Source organism: Mesoplodon mirus, assembly GCF_964341445.2.
Source record: "Mesoplodon mirus genome assembly, chromosome: 12".
Lineage (NCBI taxonomy): Eukaryota > Metazoa > Chordata > Mammalia > Artiodactyla > Ziphiidae > Mesoplodon > Mesoplodon mirus.
The window spans coordinates 36,613,199-36,634,690 of NC_138988.1; the positions used below are offsets into that span (position 1 = coordinate 36,613,199).

The window sequence follows — 21,492 nt, forward strand, 5'->3', positions numbered from 1 at the left end:
CTTTTACCCCAAGCTACTGACCACCAGACCCAGAGAGCCACATGGAGGAGGGGCACTTCTCCCTGCCCTATTGGTCTCTGACCAGCTCCCCCAAGATGGGGTCCCCAGGACAGCTTTACCCAGAGTTGCAATCAGTAGGGATTCAGGTCCAAGCTCACGTGTTCCTGCGGTCAGCTTCCTGGGGTGAACTGAGCAGGACAGGGAGGAATGCCTTGATGGGGGTGGTGGGCAGCTGGGAGAGAACAGGTGGAAACGGAGCCCTGGTTCTTGAGTAAGGCTTAAGTGTGAGTACTGGACATGACCCAGGGCTACACAGTGATCCAGAGACCCTGACGCTGGGTAGGTGGGTGGGAGTGGATGGAAGGGGCAGGAGCCAGTGCCATGGGCCCCACCCCCTTCTCAGCTGGAGCTGGGGATAGAGAGACAGTGCTGGATGGGGACAGAGGGTGCCTCTCACACTTCCCCAAAGAGGCGAGCAGGGAGGTTCTGCAGGATGCCAGAGGAGGGGCAGGAAAGGCCAGGAGTATGAGGGAAAGGGTGGGGGGATTCCCACTGGGGTGCATCTTGGGAGCCAGACCCTGGCTATCTGGCTAGGGCAGGGCCAGATCCTACAGCTCCTTGAACCCCCAGGAGCCAGCAGTGGACAAGATCGTGGTGGGTAGTGATCCCATGAGGCAGAGCTGTGAGGGGCATTTTTCCCGCTAGGACTGGGTAGATGGGGCACTGGTTTCTGGGGGCCAACTCTCCCTGGACAGAGCCTCCTTATCTGAGCTGGCAACAGCCCCTCCCAGACAGAGCAACCTGTAGAGAGAGGGGGCATCAGAGCTGGGGGCCCCGAGCCCACCCCACACAGCCTCTCCAGAACAGGGCAACCTGAGCCAGGGAAGCAGGACAGCAAAGCTTCACGACCGGCCTTCTGGTTGCCTAGGGAGGGGTTGACCATCAGACATCCCTGTCTCAGGGAGAAAGGCCAACCCTCCCAGCCTGGGCAGAGCTCACCCCAGCTCTGTGGCCCTATCTCTCAAGCGACAGCCCACCTAGGCCACTGGCTTCCCCACCACTCAGGGCATGTGAGTGTTCCCCCCGCCCCTACTCAACCCCCGTCCTCCCCTAGCACACCAGATTCCTCTCACCCAGCTAGGGACTCCTGGCCTGGGGTCAAGCCAGTTCTCCCCCACGCAGCCTGGGCCTCATCAGGTCCCTCACACGTGATCCAGACTCAGAGGGATCAGGCTGCCCCACCTGTTTTTCTAAACTCTGAGGGGCTCTCTCTCGCAGGCTGAGTCAGCTTACTCTAGCTCCAGCTGATCCCCCCCACTGGCTCTGTGATCTCGCATGGCACTGTGCACCCCAGCAGCCATTAAAGGCTCAAATACCACACCCTGCCAGTGCCAGTCCAGTGCCAGAGGGCAGTAGTCACTCGCTCGGCCTCAGTCAGTGAGCACCAAGACCTCGCCGGCTCGACCCCGACCCTGCCTGGAAGAAGGGGCCTCCCTGAGCCAAGAACTCCCTGAGCTTCTCCTTGGAAGAGGCCAATACCTCTCCCTTCTCTCCCTCTGTCCCTGACCCCCTTCCACAGAGCTTTCCTACCTACATCCCTCTGCTGCCGACACCTCCCCAGAGAGGTAAGCAGGATAAGGATGTTGTCCCCATTAAATAGAGGGGAAAACCAAGGCCTGGAGAAAAGAGGCTGGCATGGCCAAGATAAGGACCTAGGACCCGACTCCCACTCCAGTGCTCCTTCCAGGTCTTTTAACTGCCACCTTGGTGAGACCCTACATGCAATGGGGTGCCTATGCTCACCAAAGGCCACTCGCTGCCCAGGCTCTCTGCCCCACAAATCCTCATGCCCTGATGGCATTCCCAGCAACAGAGGGGCTAGGTTACTCCCAGGAGTGTTTGAGCCAGGGCTTCCAACCTTGGTTCCAAAGTGGGCATCCAAAGGGTTGCCTGGCCTGGCCGAAGGCTGCCGGAATGAGGCTGCAGAGGAGCGGGCAGGGAGGAGGTGGGAGGGGGTTGCCGGGCCTGGTGATGCACCTCTCTCCTACATGCCGCACCTCTTCCACCCACCCCCCACCCCCATGGTAAGGATAGCCTCAGCATCAAAGTCCTAAGACAGCCTCCTGGCATCACTCCTTGCCAAAACTCCTTGTGGGGCCTGCCACCACTGTCAGTGTGAAGTGCAACCCCTTTAGCCAGGCACACGAGGCCTTTTGCCAATTGGCCTCTGCCAGCCTTTATGGCCTCCTTGCTAAACTTGCATCACCGTCTCCCCAACATTCTAACCACACCAAACTGTGTGTGTCCTCCACCCCACTCAGAGCATGGCTCTGAGGCCCACTCAGTGACTGTGGGTTGAACTGGACACACACGCCTACACGTCTCCAAGAACACACACAGATGTGCATACAGATGCAGGCACACACCTTTGTGTGGAAACCCACCGCATGTGGCTTTTTGCCAAATCACACACACAATGGAGCTGTGAAATCTAAGCCAAGAGGGACTGACAAATCTGTTCTAAGAACCCCTAAAGAGACCAGCTATGGTCACGACACCATCCCCAAGCCCTTGGCAGGGCAGCAGGGAAGCAGGAGTGGATCTCTGGCTCTCGCTGAGCCCTTGACAGGCCCCAGGGTCTCTAAGCCCCAGAGGGTAGGCAGAGGATAGTCAAGCAGGTCCCAACCAGGCTCTCATTCTGGTTCTGTGGTAGACTTGCTGTGCAGCCCCAGACAAGCCACCTTCCCTCTCTGTTTCACCAGCTATAAAACAAATGGATTTGGATTGGCAGACACCTAAAGCCTGGCCAGGCCCATTGCCCAGCTGCTCTCAGTTCATGCCAAGTGCAGAGAATGGAATGGCCTGTGAAGACAGCAGCCAAGGAAAGCTGCTGGGGATGGAGATGAGGTGGGAACGAGGGCAGCAGGAACCCAAGTGGGGACAGACCCAAGAGCCACAGGATGGGAGCAGTTATTATGACACATAATTGACATTTATGGAGCAAATAATAAGTCCTACAGAACACTCACCATGTAGGCTTTATCTCATATTTTCATCTAGATTGCAGCCAAATATATCCTTTCTCATCTTGGGGTTACCAAATGGGCAAATCTAATGGGTTAGGCCCAATCCAGCCTCTGGCCTCCAGCCCCTACAAACACAGGCCCAGGTCAGGGGCCAAGGTGGCAGGGGGAAACTCCAGCAAGACCCCCCTCTCTCACCCCTCAGCAGGTGTGTAAGCAGCACAGCACAGCCCGCGCTGAGGATCTCCGTGTACACACACAGATGTGTTCCCCCTCCCGTGATGCCAGCACCAACACCTGCATGCTCACGTGCCACCACACGCGCGTGCACATGCTGGGGACATGGCAGACAGGCCCTCTGCCACAGCCCCAACCCCCTTATCCTGCTGTTGCTGGGAACTTGACACCCAGCGCTGATCCTCATGCCCCCAAGGGCAAGGACTGAAGCAGGGACAGGGCATATCTAGAGGGCGCCAGAGGAGCACCGGGGCAAAGGCACAGCCATGTGGGGACAGTAGCCCCTAAGACTATGACACCCCCAACCCTGCTGGAAGAAACATCCCACCAGGACAGAAAGAAATGGAGCCCCTGCATCACAAAGGGGTGTGAATTCCCCTCTCCCCTAAATCTCCCTGGACCCCAGAACCCAGCTCACCTGCTCACCTCCCTCCCCATCCCCAGCCCACCAGGAACCATCTGCAAGCTGCACCATCTAGAGCCCAAGTAGAGAAGGAAGGCTCTTCCCAGGAGCAGGGCACGCCAGCCCTGGCCCAGAGCCCCTCACACCCTCAGAGAGGAGGGCACGGCTGGGATGGAGGAGGGGGCCAGCAGGAACAGCCCCAGGCCTCGCTGTTCTCTATGGCTTTTTATTCCTATGTGATTCTACTGCTCACTCATATAGGGATTGGAGCCGTGGTGCACGGCGGGGGCAGCCAGCGGAGGGCCCAAACACTGAACAAGGGGGCCCAAGGAGAGCCAGGACAGCGGCCCCACCCTCTCCCAGTGCAGTCTGCTAGCCTGGCTAAGGAAGCCCTTCCTCTGTTGCTCCCCTCCCCACTGGCCTCTTCCCAGCCAGCCGTAACAGGAGAAGGGGAGAGGGGCTGCTGGACCCCACCACTGCTCTGACCCGACCCACCATCCCAGCACTGGAGACCCCCACTGCAGGCTGGCACCAGGAACTGGACTGTGTTCCCAGAGGAACAGCTAAAGGCTCTGGGGGCAGGGAGTGGTTCAGCCTGGGAAAATGGGTCTGGCACAAGGAAACAACACCCAGTGTCCTGTGTGGCTGGGGGTAACCCCTGGATAAAGAGGGGTTTATCAACCAAAGAAAGTACAGTCTGGCTAAGGGCTGTCCAAAGACAGAAAGAAGTCCTTGGTGGCAGGCAGTAAGCATGTGCCCAGAGAGGCACACATCACAGGGTGGAGAGACCTCAGCAGGGATGCCACAGGGGAGAGTGACAGTTGGATGGGTGGCCAGTCCCTCCCAGACCTCACAGACTAAAGTTCTTACGCCTGTCCTCCCTGGGGTCTCTGCTCACCCACATCGAGCACGTTGGGAGCCACACTCAACCCTCCCAAGCTCCTGTTTAAGTGAAGCAAGTGCCCTGCAGAGATGGGTATGGAGAACTCCTGCAGGGCCCTGGCACAGGGGCTGCTGCCCAACACCATTCCCCTTCCCGGCAGCTCCCCGCTAACCTTTGCTGTGAGGAAAGAAGCACTGAGAACCCATAGTGTGGTCCTTTTTATTTTCAGTCCTTCCTGTTTCACCCCACAAAAGAAACAGGCTCAGGAGCTGAGCAGAGGGGCTGCCTGGGGGAAAACACTGGGAGCAGCAAATTGGCCTAGGAGCTCGTCCTGGTCCTCAGGGGTACCTGCTGCCAGGGCTGAAAAAGTAGGGGTGGAAGAGAACCCCCATCTGCCTGTCTGGTTGGGGAGTTGGACACAAAGCAGAGGCCCTGGTTCGGAGGTGTGAGGGCCAACCATGTAGCTAGGGCCAAGGAGAGGAGAGGCCCTAAAGCCTGGGGAGGCCCTGGGGACCAAACCTGGTCTGCTCCAGGATGCTGCCCTGCAGGCCTCCTCTAGGTTCCCAAAACATGACCTACAATATCACCGTGGCTGCAGGAACAGGAGGTGGGCATCCATGACATTGGTGCCAGTCAGCCCCGTGTGCAGCAGGTGTGCCCCACCCTGGAAGCGACAGAAGAAGGTATGTGAGTCATTGTGGGCTAGGAAGGTGGCCACGTCCAGACCCTGGGCGGCGGCCTGGCTGGTAAGCTCAGGCCTGACCCAGGCCCCGGCTGCCTCTGTGGGCCCATCCTGCCCATCAGTGCCACCGCTCAAAAACAGCACATCAATAGGCCCCAACGGCCACCGTCCCAGCTCTGCTCCAACACGTAGGGCCAGTTCCTGGTTCCGGCCACCCTTGCCTGAGCCCTGCAACTGCACTGTGGGCTCACCACCAGCCAGCAAGCAGACTGGGCCCCGAGTGCCCACCATGGCCTCCAGAGCCTCCTTCAGCTGCAGGTCTGGGAGCTGGAGCTCAGCCGCCAGTTCATAGAGTTGTTCATCCTCCTCCACAGAGGCTCCAGCCCCAGGCATGGTAAGGCAGGTTCCAGCCACTCGGGCCAGCAGTGCATAGAACTGGGCTACACTTTTCACATCTCCCTGCATGGCTGTGCTCAGCACCACAGCCCTGTATCCCAGCGCCTCGGCCTGCTTCTGAGCCTCAGCCAGTGCCAGTGCATTGGAGCCAATGATCACATTGAGGACGTGACCACAGGTATGTGGCCCATGGGGGTCAGAGTCAGCCCGAGCCAGCACAGTCTTCACAGAACGTGGCAGGGCAGCACGAAGGCCATAGCGATTGAGGATGTGCAGGCAATCTTGCACACTGTGGATGCTGGCCACAGTGGGGCCGCTGGCAATCACCTCCACAGGGTCCCCCACCACGTCTGACAGAATCAGGCTCACCACCTGGGGAGGGGTCGCAGAGGCAAGGCTCAGTCCCACCTGGTCCTTGCCCCAGGGCCCATAAGGACAAACTGCCTCCACCTATCCACATGTCCTCACACTACCCAGCACACTTCCTCACCCACTTTTAACCCCTCTCAAGTGGGTGTGCAAAACACCTAGCCCTGTGTACTCCTGTACCAGGCCTCTGCCCTTCATCTCCCTCGCACACGTGAGCCTGGTTCCACCAGCCCAGGGCTGCCTGGGGAAGAAGAGACCCACGCACCTGGGCAGGGTAGGCGGCCTGAGCCAGCCCCCCTCCCTTGAGCTGGGACAGGGCCTTCCGGATGGTGTTCAGCTCCTGGATGGTGGCTCCACGGGCTGCGAGCAGCTTGGTGAGTGTCTGCTTCTCCTCCAGTGTGACAGGTGGGATGGGGGCGGGCAGCAGGGCCGAGCCCCCACCTGCAGAGACAATGAAGACGCTGGGCAGAGGGAATGGATGACAAAGGGACTTCCCTACCCGGGGAGCAGGTAGTCAGTGATCATGTTAGGCTAGAAAAGGGGAGGCTAGAAAGAGGGGTTAGGGTGCCCCCGTGTGGACATATAGTGAATGTGTGCACAGTCACCACACCCAGGTTGAACCCTGCTTTGGGGTAGCCCAGGTCCCAGCAGACACTGGAAGAACTATTCCTTAATGGCTTGGAAAAGGAAGCAGACCTAGAGGAGACAGTGGAGAACGAGGGTGGAGACTCTGAGGGAGCTGGAAACCAGGGTTCTAGCCCCAGGTGACAATGGTACAGACAGCAGCAACAGAGACATTTTCCTGGCAAGGCCTGAGTGAGGTGCTCCCTGGGTGCCCTCTCATGGTTATCCAACAAGCTCAGTCAAGGAGAGGACCCCACAGCTCACAGGAGGCCACCAAGGAGTCAGCCATCCGGGCTCTTTACTGCTCCCTTGTCCTGTGACCTTGAGAGCTCAGACCAACAGCTTCTTGCAGGCCTGATATGTGGAAACCCCCACCCCCCATCCACACACTGTCCTGAGCCAATCTGGCACCCACACCTGAGATGAGCACGAGCAGCAGGTCATCAGCTGTGAGGCCTTCAGCCAGGTGCCGGATGGCCAGAGCAGCCTGCAGGGCATCTCGGTCCGGCAGGTTGTTCTCCGCGCCCTCGAATACCTGGACACGGCTGTGTGGCTTCAACAGCATCTCCCTCAAGGGAGAGAGAACGGAGAGCAAGATACAGGGTGGGCTCCTCTTCCCACCTGATTTCCCAGATGTACAGGTGAAGGGGACATTAAAAAGGACACCCACTGACACCCACCCTGGAGCCAGGCCAGTCCTAGAAGAAAATGGAAGCTGGTGAAGGAAGGAAGCCCTGATCCAGCCTGAGTCTGGGCCCAGGTTCCCCTCCACATAGGAGCAGCCCCCCAAGGCTCCTTACTGCTTGCCAGCACTCTCCATGGCAGCACGGATCCCCTTGGGAACGCTGATCACGCCCTGCACAAGATGCTGGCCCAATAGCTCCTCAGCTGCAGCTGCCATGCCCAGGACAGCCTTGCCAAAGCCCACCAGGTAGAGGTTTTGCTGCAGCTGAAAGCTCCGGTCCCGCACCTTCAGCTGCCCGCTGTCAGGGTCCAAAGACAGTGCCCGCTGCAGCATGGGGCCCGGCAGCACAGCACCCACAGCGCTCTCAAACAGCTGCCGTGCCTGCTCTGCCAGGGCCATGCTACTGGCCAGCCGGGCCAATGGGCCCCCCCAAAGGAGTGGGCTCAAGGGGGCTCGGGCCAAGTGACGCAGGACCTGCAGGGCTGCAGCCATGCCCCACTGCTCTCAGCACCACCTGGCATCCATGGCTGCCTAGCGGGAAGAAAGCACTAGTTAGACCGTTGCAAGGCCAGACAGGAGGCTCCCCACAGCCACGGCTCTGAGGGCTCAGGGCCAGTGGACCCCACAGCTGCTGCTGCAAGAATGGGCCATCTGCCAGTCCAAGGAGATTTCCTAAGGCCCACAGCTGCCTGATCTCACTCCAGTCTTCTGAGCCCAGGCCTGCCACCCAACCATGTCCTCCTCTTCCACAGGCCACACGCCAGCCCTCTGGACACTCTGCCCAGAGTCCAGAGGTCCTGTTAGCTGAGCCCTCCTCCTAGATCACCCCCTTCAGCTGAGAGCTAATCATTCACAGAAGAAGAAATTACTATCAGTGGGCTCCCACCCCACCCCTTTTCCACCCCCTGCACTTCTGAGCCTTGCCCGGGGCAACGCCCCTTTCTGGCACTCCTTCCTTGCCTCTTTACCACTTCTGTTGCTACAAAGCTGCTGGCTGTCCCACCAACTGACCTTGAGCCCAGTGACCTCCAGCCTACTCTCTTTTTTTAAAAAATTTATTTATTTTTGGCTGTGTTGGGTCTTTGTTGCTGCACATGGTCTTTGTTGCGGCGAGCGGGGGCTACTCTTTGTTGCCGTGCGCGGGCTTCTCATTGCAATGGCTTCCCTTGTTGCAGAGCACGGGCTCTAGGCACACGGGCTTCAGTAGTTGTGGCTCGCGGGCTCTAGAGCGCACAGCCTGCTCTATTTCATTAGCTCATGGGTCTGGGCTGAGGAGCCTGGAAAGGCTAGGACTGTGTAAGGAGGCTGTAGGTTTGCTGGGACACCGACAGGCAGGTCCAAGCACATCCTCGGGGCACACAGCCCAAAGAATCCCAGCACTCAGGGTCAGTCCAGCAACAGGTTCAGGTTCAAATCAGAAGTGGCAGGGGCTTCCCTGGTGGCGCAGTGGTTGAGAGTCCGCCTGCCAATTCAGGGGACACGGGTTCGTGCCCCGGTCCGGGAAGATCCCACATGCCACGGAGCGGCTGGGCCCGTGAGCCATGGCCGCTGAGCTTGCGCGTCCGGAGCCTGTGCTCCGCAACAGGAGAGGCCACAACAGAGAGAGGTCTGCGTACCGCAAAAAAAAAAAAAAAGTGGCAGCAAAGCCTGGCTCATAGTAGAACCCTGAAGAAGTCCTTAGACGCCACATGACCCCACATGACATTGGGCCCAATCTGCAAGACAGAAAAGGACGCCCTTCCACCTACATGGTCAGACCCACCCATGCCAAGAACATGCCTTTGGCTCTGACATAACAAGTCTTAGGTCACACCACCCACAGGGGTCAGAGCAGCATGGCTGGAGTAGGCAAAGGGCAGGCTTCCCCAGCTGAGGCCAAATAGTCATTTTCCCTACTGGGCACAGTAAAGGCTAAAAAAGTTTTAAGGTGAAGGTCAAGAGGCTGTAGCGGAGTTTAGGGACAATAAAGCCCCAAAGGGCTCATCTGTAAAAAGGCAGTACTTTAATAAATGCCCACCATAAATGCTGCTAGCTGACTGCAGCAGCAAGTGCGGACAGAGCAGGGGAAGGAGGCTGGGAATCAGGCTCCAGCTCTACCACAGGGACAGCTCCATTTCTCTCACTGGGTCTCATGAGCAAAATGAGAGGTGAGATGAGACTAAGGTTCTCCCCTTGACATCCCTGGGCTCTCTGAAGCTGTCCACTGTTAACACTGAAAATCTGGACTCCAAACACCACTTTATCCCACACTCAAAAAACCTGGCAACTTCTAGCCTCTGGCCACTTAGCCTACATGGAGCTCAGCTTTCCTACAAGAGAGGACAAACCGCGTCTGACTTCAGCTGTGAAAGGGAACACAGGGGCCGCTGCCATGGGGACTCAAAACGGGCCCAGCTGTTGCCGGGGGCCCATTAGGATTGGCGCTAAAAGCGGCATAGGGAGCGATAGCTGATTTTGACAGTCTGGGCGAAATTTGTTACCTGTTTCCCTGATGGATACAGGCCTAGAGGATACCAGCTTTGCCACTGGATATCAGAGCCCAGGGCAGGGGGCGCCCAAGAGTAAGGTAGCCAGAGAAAATACCGGACGTCCAGTTAAATTTGAATTTCAGATAAATTAGGAATTTTTTAAAATGTAAATACGTTCCGTACAATATTTGGGACATACCTATACTAAAAAATTATTTGTTGTCTATCTAAAAATTCAAGTTTAACTGGACGCCCTGAATTTTTTTTTTTGCCAAATCCAGCAAACCTACTCGTGACACCGCCTCTCCTAAACTCCCCGGCCCTCCAGCAAAAAACCCGGAAATATCGAGCGGACTCTCCCTCACTCCTCCCAGCCACAAAGCGAGGCTGGAGCCCTTTCCGGCCTTCGCCTGCTTGCCCAGCCCCGGAAATAGCGTCACCCTCAAGCCGGAACCTCTGGCTTTCGTGAGGTAAATGGCGGTCGCGTAACGTCCGGTGTAATGTCCGAGAAATAGGGCCCGCTGACGCCTGGGCCCACTGTTGCCAGGCCCAGTGGTTCTGTGGGCCCTCGCTGCGCGGACTTACCGCAACAGCATTCAGGGTCGCGTCTTCCAGCCCCGGGAACCGGAAGTGCTTTGGGGGGCGGGGCGAAATCCGGAAGTATGGGGTGGGTGGGGCGCCTGTGGCGGGAGGCCGGGGGGAGCGGGGGTCGGTGGCAGCGGGAGCCAGGACGGCGACTCGGGCATTGACTCTGCCCTGACCGCCAAGAGGCCTGGTTAGAGTCACCTTCAGGACTCGGTGTCTTCATCTCTACAATGGGATAATAATCGCCGATTTCTATAATCCGTCTCCTCTTTTATTCTGTAGGATTCAACCAGTCGCAGATACATTCCGACCTCCTGTTAGGTGCCAGGCACTGGACTAAGCAAACAGGCTGAGAATCACTACTTACCCACAACACACCCTTCCTGGGGCCAGATGAAGTCATCCCCGTCCCTCACCGCTATAATTCTACAGTTCATTCGTGTTCCCCGCCTTCTCTCTTGAGCGACCAAATCACGGCTCTGACTCAGCAAGAGAGTTCTAGTCCGTGGTTCTCGAACACACAAGGTGCGTGTAAACACAAAGGACCCTAGGCCTCCCACACTGTCCCTGCTCTCACGCTGGGCCCGGCTTGATACCTTCCCGCAGTCAAAAGACAACTCCTGGGCTTCCCTGGTGGCGTAGTGGTTGGGAGTCCGCCTGCCGATTCAGGGGACATGGGTTCGTGCCCCGGTCCAGGAAGATCCCACATGCCGTGGAGCGGCTGGGCCCATGAGCCATGGCCGCTGAGCCTGCACGGAGAGGCCACAACAGTTAGAGGCCCGCGTACCGAAAAAAAAAAAAAAAAAAAAGACAAGTCCTGACCAGACACAAAAACACAGAAGAGTATATTGTTTTACTGATGTCTTCTTGGATCAAATAACACAACAGATCTCCTAAAAGTCTTAAAACATATTTCTCCCCACCTGCTCTTTTTAGTAGCTGCCACATCTCCCCTTTCCTCTCCAAACCATGCTCTGCTCTTGTCAAGAACTCCTCCTCCCCACTTCCTAGCTATCTCCCCGGATTTTTCTTTCCTGTTGTAATAGAGGACCTTTCATTCTCTATCAACTTCTCCCAAGTGCTTCCCCACCCCATCATCAAAACAAAGGCAACTTCAGAAGGATCTGCCCTCTTTAGGCGTGGGGAGATTGTAAATACTTAAAATTGCAGTTTTTCCTTGCTTATAGTAAGCTGTCTTCGTCCATCCATGCATTTATTAATTTCTCCAACATTCAACAAACATTTCCTGAGTGCCTTCTAGGTGGGCCAAATGCTCTAGCTGCTGGGATGAGTAAGCAGTGGTACTTTTAGCTGGGAAACTTACTCTGCTTTTGTAATTACATTCCCATGCTTGGGGGGATGGGGAGTGTAAATTTGAGCACCTCTCATTATTTAGTCCCAGGGACTCATAAACAGACACCATTTACTGTGCCAGTGCTGTTCTGTCAGATTGTTAACAGGAGAATAATTATATCCATTTTTTTAATCCCACCCCACATCCCACCCCACAGCTACTCACAATATGCATTTAACAACAAGGTTTAGATGCCCACTGGACTGGGAGCCCCTGGAAGGTGGTAATTTGGTCCAATTAATATTTGTATTTCCACTGCCTTGCATAGGACCAGGCACAAATACAAGCTGGAATTTTTTTTTTTTTTTTCAATGAATTAACGGTGGGAATTCCCTGGCAGCCTATTGGTTAGGACTGGGTGCTTTCACTGCCGGGGCCCAGGTTTGATCCCTAGTTGGGGAACTGGGATCCTGCAAGCCGAGTGGCTTGGCCAAAAAAAAAAAAAAAGAATTTTTTTTTCAAGAAAACAGTGAAATGCTCAGCTACAAAGTGCTGCAGACCCTAGGTGGAAAGGATTGCACAAAAGGGAAAGAGGTGCTGGTGTGTGGTAGTAGAAGACTTCATGAGGCAGTGGGATTTGGGTCTAAGAAAACAATGAGGCACATCAGAATGCTTAAACATACTTTGATAGTAGGCATGAATATGTCTACAGTCTTTGTACACTTGGCAATAAGTATCAATGTCAAATGTGACAGACATTTTCGGTCCAAGGAAATAATTGGTTATGTGGACAAAGATGGTATAAGGGAGGAAAAAACTTTTTCCTCTAATCTCTTAGGTTTATTGACTGAGGCCCTACAAATTAAACTGACACATGACAGATTAACAACAGAAAAAGGTTTATTTCATATGGATAGGAGAGGCCTCACAGAAATGACATGAAAACCCCAAAGAAGCCATTAGGCCTGAGAGCTTATGTACTATTTTTAACAAAGAGTGATATTTTTTGGAGATGTGATGAGACAAAAGGGGTTTGAGCTTCTCAGGGCAGTAAATTGTGTGAAGGTAAATATATGAGGGAAACCAATGGAAGATAAGGATTGCTGAAGTAATATTTGTCTGTAAATATTCACCTCAGCGTTAGCTCCCCACCTCCTAGTATGGGGAGGGTGCCTTCCTCATGAAACTGAGCCCCCCAACAGTGGGTTCCCTTTAGCAAGTTTATGATTAATCTCTCTATCCAAAACTTTATTCCCTTTCTTGTCCCTTCTGACCTCTATCCCTCTTTTGTCCCCTTTGACCACAATCTGTTGCTAACTGATCACTAATCAACCAGAGTCAGATGACTAAAACTGCTGTTGTAGGTAACATAGTTGATGTACAAAAATTGCTGTTGTAAATATCATCAGTAACATACAAACTCAGGTTGTTTCTCCAGGGCAGGATGAGCTAATAGGCCCCTGAGCCATGAACCACCTGGCCAGAGAATTGTAACCCAGAGATATCATGTCTCCCCAAAATATGATTATGAAATGTCATAGAAATGTCCCAAGACGATAATTAATCCCAGCTTCTTTGTTCTTTCCCTTTAAAAACACCCCCAACTCAAAGACCAAGATGGACTGAATCTGAGACTTGTCTCCCACTCCCTTGCTTGGCGCCCTGCAATAACCCCTTACTTTGCTGCAAACACCCTCTGTCAGAGTTTAGCTTTCTGTGCCATGGACACAGGAGCCATTGCTCCATAACACTCACAGGAAATTTGTCCTGCTTTTAGGTAAAAAGGAGGAGGGCACAGAGCCCTTCCTGCATCTGCTGTTTCTCATATTCTTTCAACTCAAAAGAATTCTTTTGCCAAAGCGGCATATTTGGGGGTGGCATACTCTGATCCCCTTCAATGGACATGAAGAGATATTCAGCCCAGAGATTTTATGAGTATAAAGCAATCTGAACATCCATTGATAAGAGAATTTATACAAATAAGTTATAGTACTTCTAAACAGACATTAAAAATAATATAAATTCTAATATTATTAAGGCTATGTACATGCTACTTTTTGTAGCATGACTATTTTATGACTAAAAAGACTGTTGAAAAGGCCATTTAAGTATAATTTAAGCCTTCCTCATTATTCAGGCAAGCCAAAGGAAAGAAGGCTATGGATTGGGGTACATTACTCGTCCCTATTAGGGGAAGGTTTACTGAATTGATTCATTCAGGGTAAGCTTTAATTTAAAGGTTCCCTTTTAGAAAAAAGGAGGAGGTCATTTCTGGGTGATGTTGGGTAGTCAATGACCAGGAAAACGTGGTGTGAATGAAAAATATTGCCTGTCATATTAGTAAACAAAGGATGTTGCAGCCATCAAGCCATCACATTACAGGCACCCCAGCCATGAGCCCTAAGGGAACTCAGGATAGAAAAATAATGCCCACCATCAAATCATCAGACACTGCAGCCCCCCCACCCCATGGTGCACCCTGAGGAAATTCAGGATGAGAAGACACAGGATACTGGCCCCAGGTAGCTGAGGTGCGTATCAAAGGAATGATTTCAGTGACCCCAGACTCTTGCATCTTCCCATACATAGAAAAATGCTAAATTCCTTAACTTGAGATATCTGGGTTTCTTTAATTAACAGCACTCTTTTAATGTTCGAACTACCTGGTCTTTGTTGCAAAAACTCTTATATCCTGGCTCCCCCCTTGCCTTTTCGGAGCAGTCTCTCAGAGTTATCTGAGATGCTGTGTCCTGGGCTTAAGTCCTCAGTTTTGTCCACCGAATAAAACATAACACTCAACTTCAACTTTTAGGTTGTGCATTTTTTGTTAGTCAGCGGTGGCAATAATGGCACCCATCCCCACTAACAGTGATGAATCTCAGGAATTCATCGTGGATAAAGTACTAGGTCCCTGTAAGTCTGAAATATCCCCCTACCCCACACACAAGCTCAACGGGGTCACCAGAGTTAGTGAAGGGTGCAAATTTGGGAGAATGGTGCTAAATCTTGGGCTTTCTGACCTGGAACTTTGCCATAAATAAATCCTGCTCATTAAGGAAGATGATCACAGATGATGTGCTGCCGTTTGAGGTTTCAGATGCCTGAGGAGGTTTGAGGTATTAGTCCATGTCATCAGCACAGCAGAGCCAGCAGTCATACCCCGAAAGCACCCACTTCTCTATCGAAATTTGTCCTGTTGTCTTCCAACCTCAAACCACGGTGGTGGCTAATATTGTGAACTAAGAATGCCACTACCATATCAGTAAACAAAGGATGTTGCGGCCATCAAACCACCACGTTACAGCCACCCCCGATAGTGCAACCTGAGGAGACTCAGGATGAGAAGACATAGGATACTGGGCCCAGATAGCTGAGGTGCATATCAAAGGAATGATTTCAATGAGCCAGACTTTGCATCTTCCCATACATAGAAAAGCACTAAATTCCTTAACTTGAGATGTCTGGTTTTCTTTAATTAACAGCAATCTTTTGATATTCCCACTACCTGGTCTTTGTTGCAAAAACTCCTATAAATCCTGGCTCCTCCCTTATCTCTTGGGAACAGTCCCTGAGAGCTGTCTGAGAACCTGTCTCCCACGTTTAAGTTCGCAGTATGTCCACTGAATAAAACAACTCTCACTCTCGACTTTTAGGTTGTGCATTTTTTTTCAGTTGACAGATATATAACAACATTGAAGAGGTCAAGAACATTTTGCCGTGTGTATTCACAAACTCAGGAGAGTGTTGTGCACTAATCAATACGGTGAAGCAGGAGCACGAAGCAGAAAGCAGCTTCCACAAGAAATTCTTCGCATTGTTGCAAAAAACTTGGCTCCCTGTGCACTGATGCCGAATAAAAATACAGAGACAGAGATCTGGAAGATAAGAAATAGGGGACTTTCCTGGTGGCGCAGTGGTTAAGAATCCATCGCCAATGCAGGGGAAACGGGTTCAAGCCCTTTTCCGGGAAGATCCCACGTGCCACAGTGCAACTAAACCCGTGTGCCACAACTACTAAGCCTGTGCTCTAGAACCCGCGAGCCACAACTAAGCCCACGTGCCACAACTACTGAAGCCTGCACACCTAGAGCCCGTGCTCCACAAGAGAAACCACCGCAATGAGAAGCCCGCGCTCCGCAATGAAGAGTAGCCCCCGCTTGACGCAACTAGAGGAAGCCCGTGCGCAGCAACGAACACCCGATGCAGCCAAAAATAAATAAATTTTAAAAATCAATCAATAAATTTATTTAAAAAGATAAAGAAACAGGCTTTTTTATTTTCTTTGCCAGGCAAAAGAAAGACACAGTAGGCCAGTGCCTCAAGAACTGTGCCTCCCTTCCCTGGGGAATTACAGGGAGTCTTATATGGGGAGTTCTCAGTCCGAAGTGAGTGATAAGGATCAAAATGGTGAAGGTCTTGCATTCTTCTTCTTGCATTATTTCAAAACAGTCACCGCTGGCAACCCGGTAATTTGGTCCATTAGTCTCTGGGTTATCAACCTTCGACCTCCTTTCTGAAATGCAAACAGCTACAAGGGGTGATTTGCTACAAGGGAGTGCAGGATGTAATTCACACAATGTTAAAGAGTGATAGGTTAGCTTTGTGAAGTACGAATCTAGTTACAGACACTACAGATTAGTAACAGTTAAAATAAAACTAGGAGTGATTAACTCTTTCAGGCCAGGTTATGTTTCTTCTCTAGCCTGTTCACTGTTCCCTTCATTTTCTTTGTTCTTAGGAGAGGGAAAACTTCATTTCTATTTTTGCTGCAACAGCATCAGTCTTGGGTTTCTGTGGTGGGGCAGATTTTTATTCCATCAGTTCACGTGGCTTCTGGCTGGGGTCCCCCTCCTTTACTGCATTTTAATTATGACTGAACAGAGACAAATGATAGTAGGAATTCAGGACCAGCAGGGGATGTAATATTGGTATAAAACCAAAAATAAAAATAGTGAATATTGGGAAGGGATGTGGGAACAGATGTATATGTATGACTGATTCACTTTGTTATAAAGCAGAAATAAAAAATAATAATAATAATAAAAATAGTGAATATGAATGTGTTCAGACTTTTCTTCAGTAAGGTGAACTCAGTTTGGTTACTTTAATCTGAAAAGTATTGTGAGTTATTATAGTGCCTTCATAACAGAACCTGTAAAAAGTTCTGCCACCTTAAAATCCACTGTGAAAATTAAAAAGTGATTTTTAAAATTTTTTTTTAATTTATTTATGGCATGTGGGAACCTTAGTCCCCCATCCAGGGATCGAACCCATGCACCCTGCAGTGGATGTGCGGAGTCTTAACCACTGGACCACCAGGCAAGTCCCTGATTTTTTTTTTTTAATGCAAAACCTGAGATAAGTCAGAGGGTGTCAGTCATCAACTCCAAACTGGAGACAGTGGCCTTCCCGGGGCGGGGTGCTCCTGGTCTCTGTGGCCTCCCTCCCCTTGTCCTTGACATCCTGGACCTGGGGACTCAGTGCCCTCTTCCCTACCATTCAGCCCTTGATGCCTCACAGAGGAGTGGAAGAACTCCCTTGGGGGGCTGCCAGAGTCATCTCTGAAGTGAGCTTTTAGGAGCCCCCTCTCCCACCTCCCCACTCCCCCACCCCACTTTTGTCTCTGTAAGCCTGGATGCTTTTCCAGGGCAGGCCCAAGGTGGGGTGCTCCGGGGGGCCCAGACTCGAGTGAAGGAAGATGTCGATGGAGGGTTGCTCAGTGGGAGGGAGGTCAGGCAGTCTGGAGGCCGGGTGGAGTGGAGCTGTCCTAAGTAAGGGCTTTAAAACACCCTAGAGCTATTTTTCTTGGGAGGGGTGGGGGAGAATACAAACAAGCACCAGGAAGCCGCTCAGCTGTGACTGATGAGGGCTAGGAAAGCAAGGGAGGTCGGAGTGGCAGAAAGGGTTTTTAAGCCTTTTGAAACAGTTTTATAGTATTAGCGGCAGTGGCTTTAGGCAGTTCTTCCTGGCTGTGGGCAGTCCAGGCTTATCAGGGAAGATTCCATCCCGCCCTTCCAGAACAAGAAGGCATTGTTTACCAACAGTGGACTTTGTTAAATGTGAAGATTGTCTACCCTTTGCCCTGGAAACAGAGCTGGCTCTTTCCAGTTCAGAAGCAGAGTGTGAATCCAGACTGGAATCACTTCCTAACTGCATGACCTTGGGAAAGTTACTTAACCTCTCAGTCTTCATCATTAAAATGGGGTTAAGAACATTAAATAGGGGCTTCCCTGGTGGCGCAGTGGTTGAGAGTCCGCCTGCCGGTGCAGGGGACATGGGTTCGTGCCCCAGTCTGGGAAGATCCCACATGCTGCGGAGCGGCTGGGCCCGTGAGCCATGGCCGCTGGGCCTGCGCGTCCAGAGCCTGTGCTCCGCAACGGGAGAGGCCACAACAGTGAGAGGCCCGCGTACCGCAAAAAAAGAACATTAAATAAATGATGTGTTTAAAGCACACATAAAGGGACTTCCCTGGTGGTCCAGTGGATAAGACTCCACGCTTCCACTGAAGGGGACCCGGGTTCAGTCACTGGTCGGGGAACTAAGATTCCCACAAGCTGTGCGGTGAGGCCAAAAATAATAATAATAAAAATAAAATAAAGTACACGTAGAAAGGCTCACAGTTGTGGCTGGACCAGCTTTACAGGTGTGTGAACTGTGCAGTCACACAGAGAACCAAGGTCAGAAGGTCTGCAATTCTTAACAATTTGTTGAGGAGGAATTTGTAAATTCTTAAGAATTTGTTTTATTTTGTACTGGGTCTGCAAATTATGTAGTCGGTCCTGCTACCAGGGAAAGATGCTGTCTTTTCAACCAGGCCTCCTGGTCCTGGAGTTTCAGGACCTCTCTGAGAAATTCCAGACACTAGGAGAGCCGTGCTACACCCTGGGAGAGGCAGAGGTGGCACTTTAGTTCCCAGGCAGGACTGAGGCTGTAATGAGAAAGTTTGAGGCCCCTTCTATGACAGGCATGTCCTGGTCGCTTGGCCCAGAAGAGCTCTTTATCAAGGGGCGTCAAAACCCTAGGCTTGGCTGGCTAACTCAGTATCTTAAGGCCACACTTTGAGTCCTACACAGGCTAATTCCTTGGGGAAAGTGAGCACAGTATGTAATTCAGGAGTGGTACAGGCTGCATGAATTAGATGAAATCAGCCACGGGTTCCTTGCAAAAAAAATAATTTTTTTAATTAAAAAATCAAATGTTCTAATCTTTTAAAATCGTTTTCCCTGGTGGTGCAGTGGTTAAGAATCTGCCTGCCAATGCAGGGGACACAGGTTAGAGCCCTTGTCTGGGAAAATCCCACAGGCCTCAGAGCAACTAAGCCCGTGTGCCACAACTACTGAGCCTGCGTTCTAGAGCCCCTGAGCCACAACTACTGAACCCACGTGCCACAACTACTGAAGCCCATGCACCCAGAGCCCATTCTCCGCAACAAGAGAAGCCACCACAATGAGAAGCCCACGTACCACAATGAAGAGTAGCCCCCCACTCTCCACAACTAGAGAAAGTCCATGCGCAGCAATGAAGACCTAACACAGCCAAAAATAAGTTAATTAATAAATTAATTTTTTAATTAAAAAAATTTAATCCTTATAAGCATATATTAATTCCATCATCAGAAGGAAAAAAACAGAAACCAAAAAAGCCAAGAAACCAACAAAAAATAGAAAATATGGGCTTCCCTGGTGGCACAGTGGTTGAGAGTCCGCCTGCCGATGCAGGAGACACGGGTTCGTGCCCCGGTCCGGGAGGATCCCACATGCCGCGGAGCGGCTGGGCCCGTGAGCCATGGCCGCTGAGCCTGCGCGTCCGGAGCCTGTGCTCTGCAACGGGAGAGGCCACAACAGTGAAAGGCCTGCGAACTGCCAAAAATATATATATAGAGAAAATATGTTTCAATAAATAAAAACTTGCTGAGGATGCCTATAACTCCACAGAAGAGGTTTTTGTAATTTCCGTTTGATGTAAAATGTTACCTCTGCTCATGGCCACCGTTTATTTCCTCTTGGTGGTAAGTGAAATGAAGCATTCATTTAGCAAGTCAAGCAATTTGTCAGGTAAGAAGTGGTTACATGTGAACTGGCAATTTAAACATGCTATGCAAAATTACCAAGGGTTGGGATTGTGTTCCAACATTCTGTTTTCCCACTTCGGCAATTAAGCTCACACACACACAGCCTTCCCAAAGAAGAGAGACTCACCTGACTCTGGTTACTGTGAGGGCTTGTGTAAAAAGTTGAGGGGGTAGCAGAAAACCACCCCAAAATGTGCTACTTTCACATGTGGATTGTTTTGAGTTGAAGGCAATTAAGACCCAGCAGACTAAAGAAAAGCTTTTTACCTCTCCCTTAACTGCCTAAGAGAATTTAGATAGGGAACCTGTACCAGAAAGAGAGAGAGAATTTTTTATATCAGAAAGACTTACCTGTGTGACATGACAAGCTTTTGTTTACCAGACATTTGCTCTTCTCATCTTCCTGTGAATTGTCTTCCTCCCCTTTGAAGCCCCACACCACTTCCCCCTTCTCCTTAGTTCAGGATGGTATATATTATGCCTCAATTACCTGACTGCCTTTGAGTCTGTCTTTGGGGGGCTGCTGTACATAATTACGTAATTGAATGTGATACTTACTCTGTCTCATGTCAATGTAATTAGACCAGTCGATGAACCTAGAAGGGAGGAAGGGAACATTTTTCCTCCCAAACAAACTTATTCAAGCTCCAGGGAAGCCCCACTGGGTATTCTAACTCAGAAATTTATCTCAAAGAATTGGAATTTGTATGGAGTCCTCAGTTTTGGAAAGAAGATATATTGTTTAGGTCACTTTAAACTGCAGCATGAAATGTAGAAATTTAACAAATGGTTCAATCTCGATTCTATTATGGTAATCATTTCACATTTTTGTATAAGTGTATCAAATCATCCTGTTGTACACCTTAAACTTGCCACATGTTATGTCAATTATCTCATTAAAGCTGGAAAAAAAAGAAAACAAAAACCCTATCCAACTAGCTTAAACAATAAGGAAAAATTGTTATTTCAATAACAAGTGATCTCAAGGTAGAATGGCTGTACGGTTAGCTGTATAGATCACAAGGACCCTGTGTTAGTTTCCTAGGGCTGTCATAACAAAGTCACACAAACTGGGTGGCTTAAAACAATGGAATTGGGGGCTTCCCTGGTGGCGTGGTGGTTGAGAGTCCGCCTGCTGATGCAGAGGACACAGGTTTGTGCCCCGGGCCGGGAGGATACCACATGCCGCGGAGCGGCTGGGCCTGTGAGCCATGGCCACTGAGCCTGCGCGTCCAGAGCCTGTGCTCCGCAACGGGAGAGGCCACAACAGTGAGAGGCCCGCGAACCGCCAAAAAAAAAAAAAAAAAAAAAATGGAATTTTATTGTCTCACAGTTCTGGAGGCTAGTAGCCCAAAATCAAGTTGTCAGCAGGGCCATACTCCCTCTGAAACCTGTAGGATAGACTCCAATCTCTGCTTCCATTGTTACATGGCCATCTTCTTTGTGTCTCTCATCCTACAAGAACACCAGTCATACTGGATTTAGGAACCACGCTACTCCAGTATGACCTTAACTGATTATATCTGCAACAACCCTATTTTCAAATATGGTCACATTCTGGGGTACTGGGGGTAAGGACTTCAATATATCTTTTAGGGGGGACACAATTCAACTCATAACATTCTCTGCCCATCTTTCTGCTCTGCCATTCTCAACCTGTTGCTACCTTTAGGCTGCTCTCTCCATGGTCCAGCCTGGCTATAGCACTCCCAGGCATCACAACCAGCACAACAGTGTCTTTCAGATGAAGAGGGAGCATCCTTTCCTTTTAC

At 51.3% G+C, this 21,492-nt stretch overlaps 1 protein-coding gene across 3 annotated transcripts; it reads right to left on the reverse strand.

Moving 5' to 3' along the window:
* Nucleotides 1-3,737: 3,737 nt before the first annotated feature.
* Nucleotides 3,738-10,397, reverse strand: GLYCTK (glycerate kinase). Of its 3 annotated transcripts, none has more exons than XM_082638545.1 (5): nt 10,356-10,397; nt 7,418-7,833; nt 7,035-7,186; nt 6,259-6,434; nt 3,738-5,996 (listed from the first exon to the last, which is right to left on the reverse strand). In XM_082638545.1, exons 2-5 carry the CDS (start codon nt 7,792-7,794, stop codon nt 5,130-5,132), a joined length of 1,572 nt encoding a protein of 523 aa, XP_082494671.1. In that variant the 5' UTR covers nt 7,795-7,833; nt 10,356-10,397; the 3' UTR covers nt 3,738-5,129. The 3 variants fall into 3 exon arrangements, with proteins under 3 accessions (XP_082494671.1, XP_082494672.1, XP_082494673.1); XM_082638546.1 differs by lacking the exon at nt 10,356-10,397 and adding an exon at nt 10,211-10,342; XM_082638547.1 differs by lacking the exons at nt 6,259-6,434; nt 10,356-10,397 and having other exon boundaries at nt 5,700-5,996; nt 7,418-8,080.
* Nucleotides 10,398-21,492: the final 11,095 nt, after the last annotated feature.

What these genes read in the sequence shown, in the direction of transcription:
- GLYCTK (XM_082638545.1), bottom strand. Translation starts at nt 7,794, where the DNA reads ATGGCTGCAGCCCTGCAGGTCCTGCGTCACTTGGCCCGAGCCCCCTTG. An exon ending in ATGGAGAGTGCTGGCAAGCA is followed by an intron (nt 7,187 to 7,417) that starts GTAAGGAGCCTT and finishes CTCTCCCTTGAG; the next exon opens with GGAGATGCTGTTGAAGCCAC. An exon ending in AGGCCGCCTACCCTGCCCAG is followed by an intron (nt 5,997 to 6,258) that starts GTGCGTGGGTCT and finishes ACCCCTCCCCAG; the next exon opens with GTGGTGAGCCTGATTCTGTC.